The 17,638-nt window shown below is 45.8% G+C and overlaps 1 protein-coding gene and 1 pseudogene across 1 annotated transcript in view; one reads left to right on the forward strand and one right to left on the reverse strand.

Annotated features, from left to right (window-relative positions):
• The window catches only part of saraf (store-operated calcium entry-associated regulatory factor), a 48,931-nt gene that overhangs the window by 18,871 nt on the left and 12,422 nt on the right, over window positions 1-17,638 (reverse strand). Inside the window, exon 3 of the mRNA XM_085982835.1 lies at window positions 3,248-3,647. Coding sequence (XP_085838961.1) covers window positions 3,248-3,647 — 400 coding nt within the window. The remainder of the gene's footprint in view (window positions 1-3,247; window positions 3,648-17,638) is intronic.
• LOC147124152 (syncytin-B-like) lies at window positions 12,195-13,135 on the forward strand (annotated as a pseudogene).

Raw genomic sequence — 17,638 nt, forward strand, 5'->3', positions numbered from 1 at the left:
CACACAAAAGATTACTGATCAAGATAAGAAATCACAGGATTGGGGGTAATATACTGGCATGGGTGGAAGATTGGCTATCTAACAGAAAACAAAGAGTTGGGATAAATGGTTCATTCTCGGGCTGGCAATCAGTAACTAGTGGTGTTCCGCAGGGGTCAGTGCTGGGACCCCAACTCTTTACAATCTATATTAACGATTTGGAGGAAGGGACCGAGTGCAACATATCCAAGTTTGCCGACGATACAAAGATGGGAGGGAAAGCAATGAGTGAGGAGGACATAAAAAAACCTGCAAAAGGACATAGACAGGCTAAGTGAGTGGGCAGAGATTTGGCAGATGCAATATAATGTTGGAAAGTGTGAGGTTAAGCACTTTGGCAGAAAAAATCAAAGAGCAAGTTATTATCTAAATGGAGAGAAACTGCAAAGTGCTACAGTACAAAGGGATCTGGGGGTCCTGGTGCATGAAACACAAAATGTTAATATGCAGGTGATCAGGAAGGCCAATGGAATCTTGGCTTTTATTGCAAGGGGGATGGAGTGTAAAAACAGGGAAGTCTTGCTGCAGTTATACAGGGTATTGGTGAGGCCAGACTTGGAATACTGCGTGCAGTTTTGGTTTCCATATTTAAGAAAAGATATACTTGCTCTCGAGGCGGTTCAGAGAAGGTTCACTCGGTTGATTCCGGAGATGAGGGGGTTGACGTACGAGGGAAGGTTGAGTAGGTTGGGACTCTACTCATTGGAGTTCAGAAGAATGAGAGGCGATCTTATCGAAACATATAAGATTGCGAGGGGGCTTGATCAGGTGGATGCGGGGAGGATGTTTCCACTGATGGGTGAGACTAGAACTAGGGGGCATAATCTTAGAATAAGGGGCTGCCCTTTCAAAACTGAGATGAGGAGAAACTTCTTCACTCAGAGGGTAGTAAATCTATGGAATTTGCTACCCCAGAGAGCTGTGGAAGCTGCAACACTAAATAAATTTAAAATGGAGATAGACAGTTTCCTAGCAGATAAGGGAATTAGGGGTTACGGGGAGAGGGCAGGGAAGTGGACGTGAGTCTAGATTCGGATCAGCCATGATCCTATTGAATGGCGGAGCAGGCCCGAGGGGCCGTATGGCCTACTCCTGCTCCTACTTCTTATGTAACCAGGCTACACGGCCCCTGGGCCCGCTCCGTTACCCACAGAGCCATGACCGTTCTGAACATAGACTCATGTCCAATTTCCTGCCCGCTCCCCGTAACCCCTAATTCCCTTTACTTCTAAGAAACTGTCTATTTCTGTTTTAAATTTATTTAATGATGTAGCTTCCACAGCTTTCTGGGGCAGCAAATTCCACAGACCTACTACCCTCTGAGTGAAGAAGTTTCTCCTCATCTCAGTTTTGAAAGAGCAGCCCCTTATTCTAAGATTATGCCCCCTAGTTCTAGTTTCACCCATCATTGGGAACATCCTCACCACATCCACCCGATCAAGCCCCTTCACAATCTTATATGTTTCAATAAGATCGCCTCTCATTCTTCTGAACTCCAATGAGTAGAGTCCCAATCTACTCAACCTCTCCTCATATGTCCACCCCCTCATCCCCGGGATTAACCGAGTGAACCTTCTTTGTACTGACTCGAGAGCAAGTATGTCTTTCCTTAAGTATGGACACCAAAACTGTATGCAGTATTCCAGGTGCGGTCTCGCCAATACCTTGTACAACTGCAACAATACCTCCCTGTTTTTATATTCTATCCCCCTAGCAATAAAAGCCAACATTCCATTGGCCTTTTTGATCACTTGCTGCACCTGCATACTAACTTTTTGAGTTTCGTGCACCAGGACCCCCAGATCCCTTTGTACTACAGTACTTTCCAGTTTCTTGCCATTAAGATAATAACTTGCTCTATGATTTTTCCTGCCAAAGTGCATAACCTCACACTTTCCAGTATTGTATTCCATCTGCCAAATCTCTGCCCACTTACTTAGCCTGTCTATGTCCCTTTGCAGGTTTTTTATGTCCTCCTCACTCACTACTTTCCTTCCCATCTTTATATCATCTGCAAACTTTGATATGTTACACTCGGTCCCCTCCTCCAAATCATTAATATAGATTGTGAAGAGTTGGGGACCCAGCACTGACCCCTGCGGAACACCGCTAGTTACTGATTGCCAGTCTGAGAACGAACCATTTATCCCAACTCTCTGCTTTCTGTTAGATAGCCAATCCTCCACCCATGCCAGAATATTACCCCCAACCCATGATTTTTTATCTTGAGCAATAATCTTGTGTTGCACCTTGTCAAATGCATTTTGGAAGTCTAAATACACTACGTCCACTGGTTCCCCTTTATCCACCCTGTATGTTACTTCCTCAAAGAACTCAAGCAAATTTGTCAAACATGACTTCCCCTTCATAAAACCATGCTGACTTTGTCCTGAATTGGACACAATACTCCAGCTGTAGCCGAACTAGTGTTTTACATAGGTTTAGCATAACTTCCTGGCTTTTGTACTCTATCCCTCTATTTATAAAGCCCAGGATCCCTTATGCTTTATTAACTGCTGTGTTAACCTGTCCTGCCACCTTCAAATATTTATGCACAGACACCCCCAGGTCTCTCTGTTCTTGTACTCCCTTTAAAATTGTACCATTTAGTGTGTACGGTCTCTCCTCATTCTTCCTGCCAAAATGTATCACCCCACACTTTTCTGCATTGAATTTCATCTGCCATGTGTCCGCCCATTCTACCAGCCTGTCTATGTCCTCTTGAAGTCTATTACTATCTTCCTCAGTGTTTACTATACTTCCAAGTTTTGTCTCATCTGCAAATTTTGAAATTGGGCCCTGTACATCAAAATGTAGATTAAAAACAGCAGTGGTCCTAGTGCTGAACCTTGGGGAACTCCACTGTATACCTCCCTTCAATCTGAAAAACAGCCATTCACCACAACTCTTTTTTCTATCCCTTAGCCAATTAAACACAGAATGCCCCATCAGAGAGAGGGGTGGAAGCAGAATATATAGCAGCTTTTTAAAAGGAAAAAGGATGAATACTTGAAAAAGAAACATTTAAACAGGCAAGAGGAAAGGGGCAGGGAACGGGATTAAATGGATGACTCATTCAAAGAGACAGCACATGTACAATGGGCCAAATAGCCTCCTTCTGTGAAGTAAAACTCAATTATTTTAATAGCCATTGCTTCCTATGTCTATATTGTGCTTATATTATCTTAAAGAATGCTAGTGGATTTACCTGTGTAGGATGGTTTAAAGCCAGGAGGCGGTGGAGGTGCAGAAGGGCCTGCACTGTTGCAGCCTTGGTCAGGATCTTCGCCAAAGTCTGGGGCAGACCGGTTCTGTTGGTTTCTCGAACATATTATGTACACCACATAGGCGAGAGAAAACAGTACCAGTATCACGACAAAACTGGATGAATCGTTGGAAACCGTGGGATTTTCATAGCCGTCCGACCCATGAGCGAATCCAGAGTTAGCTTTCTTTCTCTGAAGGCCTTCCTTGGTAAGCTCTATGACATATTCCAGCCCACAAGACCCCCTCAAAATATAAGGATCTTCTGGATAGTTGTATCCTTCACAACTGACTGTGATTGCTCCAAATCGATAAGCGTTGTCCATGTCTGTCCTGCATTCCCACTGTGTGTGTGTGGGGAAGAGAATAGAATTAAATTTTTATAATACATAAAATAAGGTAGTTAGAAATGTTCTTTTTCAGATTTCCAGCATCCGCAGTTTTTTGTTTTTGTTTTTAGTTAGAAATGTGCTTGTATCAAATAATAGTTTTATTGGCCAGTATAAAAGGGCAGTCTTAGAATCATACAGCAGAGGAGCCAGCCATTCGGCCCATCGTGCCTGTTAGCTATTTGAAAGAGCTATCCCTTTAGTCCCACTCCCTTGCTTTTTCCCTGTAGCCTTGCAATTTTTTTCATTTTCAAATACATGTCCAATTTCTTTTTGAAAGTTACTATTGGATCTGCTTCCACCACCCTTTCAGGCAGTGCATTCTGGTTCATGTTGGTCACTTGATGTGCTGTAACCTACAGGGCTACGGACCAAGAGCTGGAAAGTGGGATTAGGCTGGATAGCTTTTACGGCCGGCACAGATAAGATGGGCCGAACGGCCTCCTTCTGTGCCATAAATTTCTATGATTCTATAACTTGCTGCATAATTCTAATCTCCCTTGTGGTTCTTTTTCCCCTCTATCAAATTGTTCTCCAGGTATTTATCCAGCTGTCTTAAATTTGCTATCAGCCCCATCAGCCCCCACTGCCTCCCATAACAGTCCATTCCATACATTCACCACCCTCTGTTTAAAGGAATTAAATCGAAACCCTACCTCTTCTAAGTTTGAGGCTATGTCCTCTTGTTGTAGAATCTGTGACTGTGTTAAACATATTGGCCCAGAAATTCGGGTCGGGGGCTTCCCGCGGGTGTAAGCCCCCGACCTGCACTTACCTTGCGCGCCGGCAGTTGAGCTGTGGGCCCCCGTGGAATTCCGATCCTGGGCCTGCTCCAACTGCCGGCGTGCAGTGCTTGCGTATCCCAGGGGCGCAGTTAGTTCGATGCGTCCCCTGGGATCACGTGGGCCGTGGAGAGCCAATCGGAGCAGGGAATGCCCATTCATAAGAAGACCTGTCAAAACTTGTAAATACTACATCACACAAAAAATAAACATCACATTTTTTAAATCTATATATATAAATCGGTACTTCTGTCATTCTGTCTGTCTGTCTATCTGTCTGTCTGTCATCGCGTGTGCTTATGGGTATGCACTCGAAAGTTACAGGCCGTACCTACGCGCGCGTTACCTCCAAAGAAAGCTTACGCTTCCGAGACGGTTTTAAGCGTATTTACGTTTCGGCCGGGCTAAAATCCCGCCCGCGGTATCCCAAAAACCTTCAACGTTCCGCTCATTAGCATCTCATTAGCGACAGAGTGACCTCGAGCTCGACCAATCGTACGCCGGGTTGCTGGCGTGTGCCGCCGGGCCAATCGGTGCGCGTGTGGCCGGGCTTTATTGTTCTGAACCGAGGTGAGTCGCTGCCATCTTGATTCCAAACTTTTCCTTTCTTTTTCCCGCTTTCTGCGTCTTAAAAAAAAACGTTGCTTTTAAAACACATAGGGCTAGATTTTCAGTTGCTTGCGCCAGCAGTTAGCGCCTTAAGAGAAGTGATTTTCGGGCGCTATGCGTGTAGCGCCCGGGCGCAGCGCAGTTTGCGCCCCGCCCCAAATTAAGTTGCCCGTTAGCGCCGGCGCAAAGTTTAGCGGCCGCCCAGATGCGCGCGCAGAAAATGATGTCACATCCTCGTGCAACGCCCTTTGGCCGCCCCGAATCCAAACTTCAGTCAGACCGCCCCATTGTGCGGCTGGCGTCCAGAGCGTTTGTAAAATGGAACGCAACACACCCTGGGGAGCGCAAATTAAAGGGCACTCCTCCTGCACTATAAAAGGCAGTCTGCATGTGTTGTGTGGAAGGATCCAGTGTGTTGTTGTGAACGGTGTATTTGGGGGGGGGGGCCGCCACCCTCGGGGGGGGGGGGGCCGCCACCCTCGGGGGGGGGGGGGGTGCCGCGCGCGCAGCAGGAGCAGCTGAGACGCGGCGTCTCTCTCTCTGGCTTGGTCAGCGTCACCGTTGCCCTGGCAACCGGGCCCGCCGGCCGAGAGAGACGCCGCGTCTCAGCTCCTGCTGCGCGCACAATCGGCGGTCTTCACCTCGGGGGGGGGGGGCCGCGACCCTCGGGGGGGGGCGCCCCCCGCCCTTCCCCCCCGCCCTTCCCCCCTCCCTTCCCCCCCCGCCCTTCCCCCCTCCCTTCCCCCCCGCCCTGCCCTCCCTTCCCCCCTCCCTTCCCCGCCCCTCCCTCCCTTCCCCGCCCTCCCCCTCCCTCCCCTCCCCTCCCTCCCTTCCCCCTCCTCCCTCCCTTCCCCCTCCTCCCTCCCTCCCCTCCCCGCCCCCCCTCCTCCCCCTCCCCCCTCCCCTCCAGTCACGCTCTCTCTTCCCCCCAGTCGCTCTCTCTCTTCCCCCCAGTCGCTCTCTCTCTTCCCCCCAGTCGCTCTCTCTCTTCCCCCCAGTCGCTCTCTCTCTTCCCCCCAGTCGCTCTCTCTCTTCCCCCCAGTCGCTCTCTCTCTTCCCCCCAGTCGCTCTCTCTCTCTCTTCCAACAACAACATTCCCTCGAAAAAGCCTCGGCACCGCCGGGCACTTCAGCTAGTAAACTATAAATTAAATGAAATAACTATTTTAAACAATAATTTAAATTTTTGAAAAAAATAATTTTATTTTCTAACGGGGATAAAAATTAACTTACCTTGCTTTAAAGTATTTAAAAATAATAAACCTGTGGAAAAAATGTTTTAATTTTAATTAATTCACCACTTACCTTGTAAACAGCAGGTCTTACGCCTGCTTTTTATATGTGTAACTTCTGGAGACTTACCCTCCCGGGAAAACCTGCAAGAAAAACATAAGTTCGATGCGCACGCGTTCGAACTCTGAACCCCTGCTTTCAGGGGAACGGAAGTGCCGGTTTCCCGCGCGTGCGCAGTGCATGCAGGAAACCGGCACTTCCATTGGGCTTACGGGTGAGTACCCAGTGCGTACTCACCCGTGGAGACCCGAATTTCTGGGCCAATGCCATTTATCTTGTATCTGTCCTCGGATCTTGAATACTTCACCCCCAAGCCTTCTCTTGTCCAGTGTAAACATTCCCAACTTCTGCAGCATTTTCTAATAACTCAGGTACCTAACCTCAGATATCAGTTGCTCTGCGCTGCACCCTCTCCAATGCCTGGATCTCTTTCTCATAATACGGTGACCAAAGCTGTACATAGTACTTCAGGTGAGGCTGGACCAGTGCTCTGTACAAACTCAGAACCAATTACTCAGATTTGTACTGTATTTCTCTCACTATACAACACCAGAGGCTGGTGTCGGCAGCAGTGAGACCGGAGACCCAGTGAGTATTTAAACTCACTTTCGTGGGCTTTCTTTGCAGAGGCTGGTGTCGGGAGCAGTGAGACCGGAGACCCAGTGAGTATTTAAACTCACTTTCGCGGGCTTTCTTTGCAGAGGCTGGTGTCGGGAGCAGTGAGACCGGAGACCCAGTGAGTATTTAAACTCACTTTCGCGGGCTTTCTTTGCAGAGGCTGGTGTCGGGAGCAGTGAGACCGGAGACCCAATGAGTATTTAAACTCACTTTCGCAGGCTTTCTTTGCAGAGGCTGGTGTCGGGAGCAGTGAGACCGGAGACCCAATGAGTATTTAAACTCACTTTCGCGGGCTTTCTTTGCAGAGGCTGGTGTCGGGAGCAGTGAGACCGGAGACCCAATGAGTATTTAAACTCACTTTCGCGGGCTTTCTTTCGCGGGCTTACCAATCTCAGACCGGCGGCGGCGTTCCAGAGCCACGTCACAATTCAAAATGTGACGCGGGCAGGAGGGGGCAGCTGATTGGGTGAGTATAGCCAGGGAGTATTTATGCTACTCTATAGCTGACAGTTAAGGTTCATAGTTTATAAAGTTTAGAAGGTCTTAATTTTTTTGTGGTTATAGTTTCTAGTGCTAGTAACCAAGGGCCCTTGAGTATATCATTTAATTGTAGTGTAATTGGTGGTATTGATTTGATTTAAGCTAATTTAAATTAATTGAAGGGTGTGGAAATGTACCTTTTAAAACTGAATATAGTTACATGTGCCCCTATTTGACAAACAAAATGGAGTCCCGGTCCTCCCAGAAGCCTCTGCAGAAATGTCCTCGTTTCCTTCCTTAAACATGTGAACCTTGACTAAACACTGTAAACCGTTGTTTATCTGCGTTGTAAACAAAGACCATTTACATGAGTAAAGGGAACCTCTTGCAAGCCACCTGGCCAGAGGCTTGGCCACCAGATAACAGAAGAAACATATTGTATGAAGTAACTACATCCCAAACAATACTGATAGTCTTAATTAAATAGTCTAGAATAAATAACTACCCATTCTATTGTCAATAGTCTTTCTCTACGCCAGACTTTATTTAGAAATATGTAGAAACTTGGTTAAGGATTGAAGAACTCTTTGTCCCTTTGTCTGACTAGGAAGACACATGATGAAACCATAACCTGTTTACTTTACTGTATAAATATGTTGTTAATCTGTAATTCTGGAGAGAGTCTCGGCTAGCCTTTGAATTAGCGGGATGCTCTCCTTGCGGCAAGTAAAAATTTATTAAAAGGACATCTACCGGAGCTGGGCGTTTCAGAGTCTCATTGAGTCGAGATTTCGACAGTTACTTCTTGGAAGTTCCACCGAGATCGCTTACTCTCTAGTCTGTGAGTGAACAGATGCCGGCATAGTGCCTCTTCAGTGAAGGGCTTAACTGGCCAGAATAAGGTGAGCCTTTTTGCTCACAAAGAGTCTCTTTACTGTTGAACTGCATATTCAATCTGTTGTCCGCAGCGGAGGTACTGCGATTTTCATTAGTAGAAGGTAAGAGGAGCGCTTTAGAAATCGATCGATTATCCTTGTGTGATAGGATAATTATCCTTGTGTGATAGGATAAGACAAGTCCGTGAAGGGACAGGATCCTTGTTTGATAGGATCATAGCGAGATGAATAAGATTTTTTAATAAATTAGGATAAGTTAAGCACTCGGTTTGTAGTGGCGTACAACGCAGACTGAGAATTGACTATTTGTTTAGATAGAGTTTAAGGCTATAATTTGTATACCCGCGTGGATGTTGTTTGTCCTAGTTGTCCTTGTTATACTGTTGTGTTCAATACTTTTGTGCGATATTGCAATTTAAGAAACGGGAAGAGTCACTAGGGAAAATTGTGATTCGGAAAAACATTCGATTGAGAAAGGAAACAGTGCCTAATTGATCGACTACGGTTGGTTCGTGTCAACATATCTCACACACCCAGACTGAGCCTGAATTAAGAGCCTTTTTAGGCCACATGACGGCCAGTAGAAGTGGGTGTAGAGAACTCAGTTGACCGAAAAGGATTGTGAGATCAGAAACTGTAAAAACTCTCAATCAATCAGAATGGGTGCCGGAGCAAGTAAAACACCACCAAAGGGCCGCCAGCCTATTTTATGCTCCGGAATTGTGGTCAGTCTTCAACTGACCACTTACAAAATTGGACAAAATGGACTAAGGATGGAAACAGGCCATTTCCACCTGATGGTTCCTTTAATTTAGAAAGAATAACATGTCTAGAGGAGTGTCTTATAGACAGAGACCCAGGCAGAAGAGGTAAAAAGAAAGTAAATTGGTCGGCATTTGGGGGAGGTGCTGGGAAGCCTTACACAAGGTGTTCCCAAAGAAAACAAATTGGTCTAAAATTATGGAAACCACACAAAGAAAGGATGAGGATGTTGAGGATTACGTTGAGAGGGTGCGAGAAATTATGAGCCAATGTTCAGGCATGAAAACAGAGGAATTAGATTCTCCCGTGCTCAGCGCCATTGTAAACGGACTACGACCTGAACTCAGGGATCCCTTTAAATTAGTTTGTTTCGGATGGCGACAGGAAACGCTATCCAAGGTTGTTTCTATGTTAAAAGACATACAAGATCGAAATAGAGAAACTAAAAGCAAGGTTACCGTGTTCATGGAGCGAGCAGCTCCAACGGCACCAGCCCCAACAACACCCACCTATTACCCACAACGTGGTAGGGGAAGAGGACGGGGTGGTGGAAGAGGAAATTTTAGGGGTAGAGGCGGTGGAGGTGTAGGACGAGGATAATCCGGTGCCTGTTACAATTGTGGCCAGACTGTGCACTGGGCTAAAAATTGCCCATCAAAACAGCAGCAACCAAATTATAACTGGACTCAACAGGCTGGTAACGGGCCACCTCCTCCACCTCCAGAACCCAATCCGTATGTGACCCGAGCCCAGGTACATGCTAGACCTCAAACTAAATTTTCTTTTCAAAATCCATTTGGACCACAATATCAAAATTCAAATCAATTCAGCCAAGGATTCAATTGTCCGTATAATCAATGAAATCTTCTGCGAGCCATTCAATGTCCTTTAAAACTTGCCATTATTAAATGCCGAGCACATACAGGCCACTTGGATGAGGTAGCACTTGGAAATGCCAGAGCTGACAATGCAGCTAAATCAGCAACTCTGTCAGACAAAGGGGAACAAGTATCAGTGTTCCCAGTAAAGGAAAATAATTCCACAGATCAACTATTAATGATGTGCTGGCCTTTCAGTCAGTTCCCGTATTTTAGTCAGGCCAGTACGGATGAGGTATTAACCTGGGCAAGGGATCAATGTTGTAAAACTCAAGAAGGAATATGGGTTTACCATGACAGCCGCATGGCGGCACCCAAATCCTTACTTCCATGGATTGCCCGATGTGTTCATACATTCACACATGCACACATGCGGTCAAAGGGCGGATGGCGGATTATATTTTGGCAACTTGGTATGCACCAGGTATTTCGGCAATTGCAAAACAAATTTGTGAAAATTGTGTTACCTGTCAGACAATGAATCCGGGTAAGATGGAAAAGGTAAAACCTGCCTCCCACCCAAACCCAACGGGACCTTTTGTACATTTACAAATGGATTTTATTGAATTACCTATGTGTATGGGATTTAAGTATGTATTAGTTATTGTAGATGTGTTTTCTAGATGGATTGAAGCTTTTCCTTGTAAAAAGGCCGATGCCACTACTTTCACAGAACAGATTCACAGAAACCCCACAGTGCAGATAGAGGCCATTTCGGCCCATCGAGCCTGCACCGACACATATCCCACCCGATCCCTGTAACCCCTACACCAACACATATCCCACCCTATCCCCATAACCTCACGTATTTAATCCCCCTAACACTAAGGGTCAATTTATCATAGCCAATCAACCTAACCCGCACATCTTTGGACTGTGGGAGGAAACCGGAGCACCCGGAGGAAACCCACGCAAACACGGGGAGAATGTGCAAACTCCACACAGACAGTCGCCCGAGGCCGGATTCGAACCCGGGTCCCTGGCGCTGTGAGGCAACAGTGCTAACCACTATGCCACCGTGCTGCCCACTACTGTTGCTAAATATTTGTTGAAAGAAATCGTGCCACGCTTTGGAATTCCTGTTAAACTTTCAAGTGATAATGGGTCTCATTTTACTGGAACTGTTATAAAAGAAATGTGTAAAGCCTTACAGATTAACCAACATTTCCATTGCAGTTATCATCCACAATCAGCTGGACTTGTTGAGAGATATAATGGAATGCTTAAAAACAAACTGGCGAAACTATGCAAGGACACTGGACTAAAATGGGTAGAACTGCTGCCTTTAGCCTTGATGGTAATGCGATCTGCAACTAACAGAACAACAGGCCTGTCACCGCATGAGATAGTTATGGGACGTCCCCAACGGCTACCTTTTACAGCACCGTTTACTGCAAAACAAATGGACATCCATAAAATGGAAGAAAATATGTTGAATTATTGTATTGCACTAACCAAATGTATTTCCAGCTTTCATTCACAGGTAAAAGCTCAAGTCGAACCAGCAGAAGGGAAGTACCATAACCTGGAGCCCGGAGAATTCGTTTACATCAAGATTTTTAAACGAAAAAGCGGTCCACAACCCAGAATTGAAGGACCATACCAGGTTTTGCTGACAACTAATACTGTAATCAAGATAAAAGAAAGACCAACATGCATCCACGTGTCCCATTGCAAAAAAAGCACCCGATCCGGAGGAAAAGGAGAAGGAACCAGAGAGAGAGAAAAAGATTTACACAGACTATGGGGACCGACAGTACTATGCTTAACAGGATTATGCTTTGTGTTACTGATAGCACCAGAGGTACAGACACGAGAACAAAGGGAACTACATATAAATGCATTCATGGCACTGAGTCATGAGTATGCACAAGAGATTTATCCAACTGTTGGGTATGTGCACGTGCCCATTCACTCGAAAGGAGGCATCCCTCTAAGACCCATTCCCTTTAACAAATCAGACATGGCTGAGTGGATAATCAGTCACAACGATACGCGTGGTAATACTTCCCAGAAAAGGCACACATCCTATAGGGGCACTACTAGTACAGAGGATTGGAGGCCGGAATGGGAATCAGCAGGCTATAATCTCACTGCCTTTCAGGGGTGGTACCAACCCAAATATAATCGGACTCAGCAGCCCCCATTCCCAGTTCTTACTAATATCTCAGGTATAGGGGCCCCAATGGGTAAAATATGTTTAGTAAGGAACACAGCAGGGGGCGAGAACGTGGGAAAAAGCAAATGCGCCCAGAATTTTACCATAACTCGGCCCCACAACTGGCGCGATGTGGGTCAGTTTGACATGGCAAATGTCCGTAATAAGACGAGTGGGGGTACCTGGACAGGTTCCAACCCTATGATGACAAAGAAGAAGTTGCAATTCACTTCTTATAATGGAACCTATTTTATCTGTGGTCACAAGGCCTACCCCTGGTTACCACAATCATGGACGGGATCCTGTTACTTAGAATATGTGATACCCTTCATTAGAACAACAAAGACCCTGACGGATGCCTATGAAAGCTATCGACCTAAACGGGATTTGACATGGTTGAATGGAATGTTCAAGGTAATGATAACACCCTATGGAACAATGTCAAACGAGTGGGAAATACGGGAACTGGCTAAATTAGTAGAATCAGTAGCCAACGCAACCTCACAAACCTTCGAAAGGGTAAATGACGAAATAGTAGCCAGTCGGACAGTGGCTCTCCAAAATCGTATGGCCCTAGATTATCTCCTAGCCAAGGAAGGAGGGACATGCGCTTTGATTGTACGTACATCCCGGATCACTCAGAAAAGATCAGCAGTCTGGCAGAACTTATTAGAGAGAAGGTAATAGAGTACAAACAAAGTACAGGCCTCGGCGGTACCACTTTGTGGGGTTGGGCATCTGGATGGCTAGGATCCCTGGGAAAATCACTGGTACAGGGCCTGATCATATTCTTGCTGATAATCTTTTCCCTATACCTTCTGTTTGTATCAATCAAGTGCTGCTGTGTCAGAGTGGGAAAAACAGTGTTACCAACAGCAACCACTACTAAGGTCATGGTAGCAACAACTACTGAAGGATTCTGCGCGGAAATGGAAATAGAAAGACTAAGCAGGATTGGAATCGATTAAGTTGTCCTTGTGAAGGACAAAAAGGGGGAATGTGGAAATGTACCTTTTAAAACTGAATATAGTTACGTGTGCCCCTTTTTGACAAACAAAATGGAGTCCCGGTCCTCCCAGAAGCCTCTGCAGAAATGTTGTTTCCTTCCTTAAACATGTGAACCTTGACTAAACACTGTAAACCGTTGCTTATCTGCGTTGTAAACAAAGACCATTTACATGAGTAAAGGAAACCTCTCGCAAGCCACCTGGCCAGAGGCTTGGCCACCAGATAACAGAAGAAACATATTGTATGAAGTAACTACATTCCAAACAATACTGATAGTCTTAATTAAATAGTCTAGAATAAATAACTACCCATTCTATTATCAATAGTCTTTCTCTACGCCAGACTTTAGAAATATGTAGAAACTTAGTTAAGGATTGAAGAACTCTTTGTCCCTTTGTCTGACTAGAAAGACACATGATGAAACCATAACCTATTTACTTTACTGTATAAATATGTTGTTAATCTGTAATTCTGGAGAGAGTCTCTGCTAGCCTTTGAATTAGCGGGACGCTCTCCTTGCGGCAAGTAAAAATTTATTAAAGGGACATCTACCGGAGCTGGGCGTTTCAGAGTCTCATTGAGAGTCGAGATTTCGACAAGGGTAAGTCATGGCAGGACAGCTCGGTGCCGTGGTATGCTCCTCCTGCACTATGTGGGAAATCAGGGACACTTCCTGTGTCTCTGACGACCATGTGTGCGGGAAGTGTATCCAGCTGCAGCTTCTGGCAGACGGCGTTGGAGCTGCGAATGGATACATACTGGAGCATTCGCGATGCTGAGCATGTCGTGGATAGCACGTTTAGGGAGTTGGTCACACCGCAGGTAAAGGCTGCACAGGCAGAGTAGTAGGCGCAGGCAGGTAGTGCAGGGGTCCCCTGTGGCCATCCCCCTCTCAAACAGATATACTGCTTTGGATATTGTTGGGGGGGGGGGGTATGGCTTATTGGGGGAAGACAGCAGCAGCCAACTTCCTGGCACCATGGGTGGTTCTGCTGCACAGGGCAGGAGGAAAAAGAGTGGGAGAGCTATAGTAATAGGGGATTCTATTGTAAGGGGAATAGATAGGCGTTTCTGCGGCTGCAAACGAGACTCCAGGATGATATGTTGCCTCCCTGGTGCAAGGGTCAAGGATGTCTCGGAGCGGCTGCAGAGCATTCTGGAGGGGGAGGGTAAGCAGCCAGTTGTCGTAGTGCATATAGGTACCAACGATATAGGTAAAAACCGGGACGAGGTCCTAAAAGCTGAATATAGGGAGTTAGGAGGTAAATTAAAAAATAGGACCTCAAAAGGTAGTAATCTCAGGATTGCTACCAGTGCCACATGCTAGTCAGAGTAGAAATAGAAGGATATTTCAGATGAATACATGGCTAGAGGAATGGTGCAAGGGGGAGGGATTCAAATTCCTGGGACATTGGAACCGGTTCTGGGGGAGGTGGGACCAGTACAAACTGGACGGTTTGCACCTGGGTAGGACCGGGACCGAGGTCCTGGGGGAGTGTTTGCTAGTGCTGTTGGGGAGGGTTTAAACTAAAAGGGCAGGGGGTTGGGAACCTGTGCAGGGAGACGGGAACCTGTGCAGGGAGACAGAGGAATGAGAAACAAGGATAGAAGCAAAAGACAGGAAGGAGGAAAGCAAAAGTGGCAGGCAGAGAAGTCAAGGGTTTAACTAAAACATGGCCACAGTAAATAATAGTTCTAAAAGCTCTGAGTGTTAAAAAAAACAAGCCTGAAGGCTTTGTGTCTTAATGCGAGGAGCATTCGTAATAGGGTGGATGAATTAGCTGCGCAAATAGATGTAAATGGTTTTGATATGATTGGGATTACGGAAACATGGCTCCAGGGTGACCAAGGTTGGGAACTCAACATCCAGGGGTGTTCCATATTCAGGAAAAACAGGCAAAAAGGAAAAGGAGGTGGGGTAGCATTGTATGGGTAGAGCGGAGAAATACCATGGGGCAGAAAACGTTAGTGGGAGTTGTATACAGAGCCCCAAACAGTAATGCCGAGGTTGGGGATGGCATTAAATGGGAAATTAGAGATGCGTGCAATAAGGGCACAGCAGTTATCATGGGTGACTTTATTAATAATAATAATAATAATAATTCAACTTTATTGTCATTGCACAAGTACATGAACAACAAAATGTGATCTTGCAAGCTCCCATGACTGGGAGAAGCAAAGCCGCTGCGTCGGTGCGCGCCGCCATTCCATTTCCACCATTCCTCCTGTCCGACAATCTTCAGCCCACCGCCCGGGCCTGCTCTACATATAGATTGGGCTAACCAAATTAGTAACAATACTGTGGAGGAGGAATTCCTGGAGTGTATACGGGATGGTTTCCTGGACCAATATGTCGAGGAACCAACGAGAGATCAGGCCATTTTAGACTGGGTATTATGTAATGAGAAAGGATTCATTAGCAATCTTGTTGTGCGAGGCCCCTTGGGGCGGAGCGATCATAATACGATCGAATTCTTCATTAAGATGGAGAGTGAAGTAGTTGACTCAGAGACTAGGGTCCTGAATTTAAATAAAGGAAACTACGATGGTATGAGGCGCGAGTTGGGCAGGATGGATTGGGGAATGTTACTTAAAGGGTTGACGGTGGATAGGCAATGGCAAACATTTAGAGATCGCATGGATGAACTACAGAACTTGTTCATCCCTGTTTGGCATAAAAATAATACAAAAATGGTGACTCAACCGTGGCTAACAAGGGAAATTAGGGATAGCATAAGATCCAAGGAGAGTACATATAAATTGGTCAGAAAAAGCAGCAAACCTGAGGATTGGGAGCAGTTTAGGATTCAGCAAAGGAGGACAAAGGGATTAATTAAGAGGGGGAAAATAGAGTATGAGAATAAGCTTGCAGAGAACATAAAAACTGACTGTAAAAGCTTCTATAGATATGTGAAGAGAAAAAGATTGGTGAAGTCAAGCGTAGGTCCCTTGCAGTCAGAATCAGGGGAATTTATAATGGGGAACAAAGAAATGACAGACCAATTAAATACATACTTTGGTTCTGTCTTCACAAAGGAGGACACAAATAACCTCCCAGAGATGTCGGGGAACATAGGGTCTAATGAGAGAGGAACTGAATGAAATCAGTATTTGTAGGGAAATGGTGTTAAGGAAATTGACGGGATTGAAGGCCGATAAATCCCCAGGGCCTGATAATCTACATCCTAGGGCACTTAAGGAAGTGGCCCTAGAAATAGTAAATGCATTGCTGGTCATCTTCCAAAATTCTATAGATTCTGGAACAGTTCCCATGGATTGGAGGGTAGCTAATGTTACCCCACTATTCAAAAAAGGTGGCAGAGAGAAAACGGGGAATTATAGACCGGTAAGCCTGACATCGGTAGTGGGGAAAATGCTAGAGTCCATTATAAAAGATGTAACAGCAGAGCACTTGAAAAACAGTGACAGGATCGGACAAAGTCAACATGGATTTACAAAAGGTAAATCATGCTTGACTAATCTACTGGAATTTTTTGACGATGTAACTGGTAGAATAGATAAGGGAGAATCAGTGGATGTGGTGTATTTGGACTTTCAGAAGGCTTTCGATAAGGTCCCACATAAGAGATTAGCGTGCAAAATTAAGGCACATGGGATTGGGGGCAAGGTACTGACTTGGATAAAGAACTGGCTGGCAGACAGGAAGCAAAGAGTTGGAATAAACAGCTTTTTCCAAGTGGCAGGCAGTGACTAGAGGGGTACCGCATGGATCACTGCTAGGACCCCATCTATTCATCACAATATATATTAATGATCTAGACAAGGGAACTAGATGTAATATCTCCAAGTTTGCAGACAACACAAAGCTGGGTGGGCGTTGTGTGCTGTGAGGAGGATGCCGAGAAACTCCAGTGTGATTTGGACAGGTTGGGTGATTGGGCAGATGTATGGCAGATGCAGTATAATGTGGATAAATGCGAGGTTATCCACTTTGGTGGCAAAAACAGGAAGGCAGATTATTATCTGAACGGCAATAGATTGGGAGAAGGGGAAGTGCAACGAGACCTGGGTGTCCATGTGCACCAGTCGCTGAAGACCTGGATAACATTCAGACTTGGGCTGACAAGCGGCAACATTCGCACCATACAAGTGCCAGGCAATGACCATCTCCAACAAGCGAGACTCTAACCATCTCCCCTTGACATTCATAGATACATAGATACATAGAAGATAGGAGCAGGAGTAGGCCATTCGGCCCTTCGTGCCTGCTCCGCCATTTAATGAGATCATGGCTGATCCTTTAATTCAGTATCCCGTCCCCGCCTTCTCTCCGTAACCCTTAACCCCTTTTGCCCGTAGAAATATATCTAATTCCCTCTTAAATATATTTAATGAGCTGGCGTACACTGCCCTCTGTGGCAATGAGTTCCACAGGTTCACCACTCTCTGAGTGAAGAAATTCCCCCTCATCTCTGTCCTAAATGGTTTAGCCCTTATCCTTA

The sequence above is a fragment of the Somniosus microcephalus genome, chromosome 1 (assembly GCF_052327205.1).
Source record: "Somniosus microcephalus isolate GS21.2 chromosome 1, FLI_Smic_1.0, whole genome shotgun sequence".
Lineage (NCBI taxonomy): Eukaryota > Metazoa > Chordata > Chondrichthyes > Squaliformes > Somniosidae > Somniosus > Somniosus microcephalus.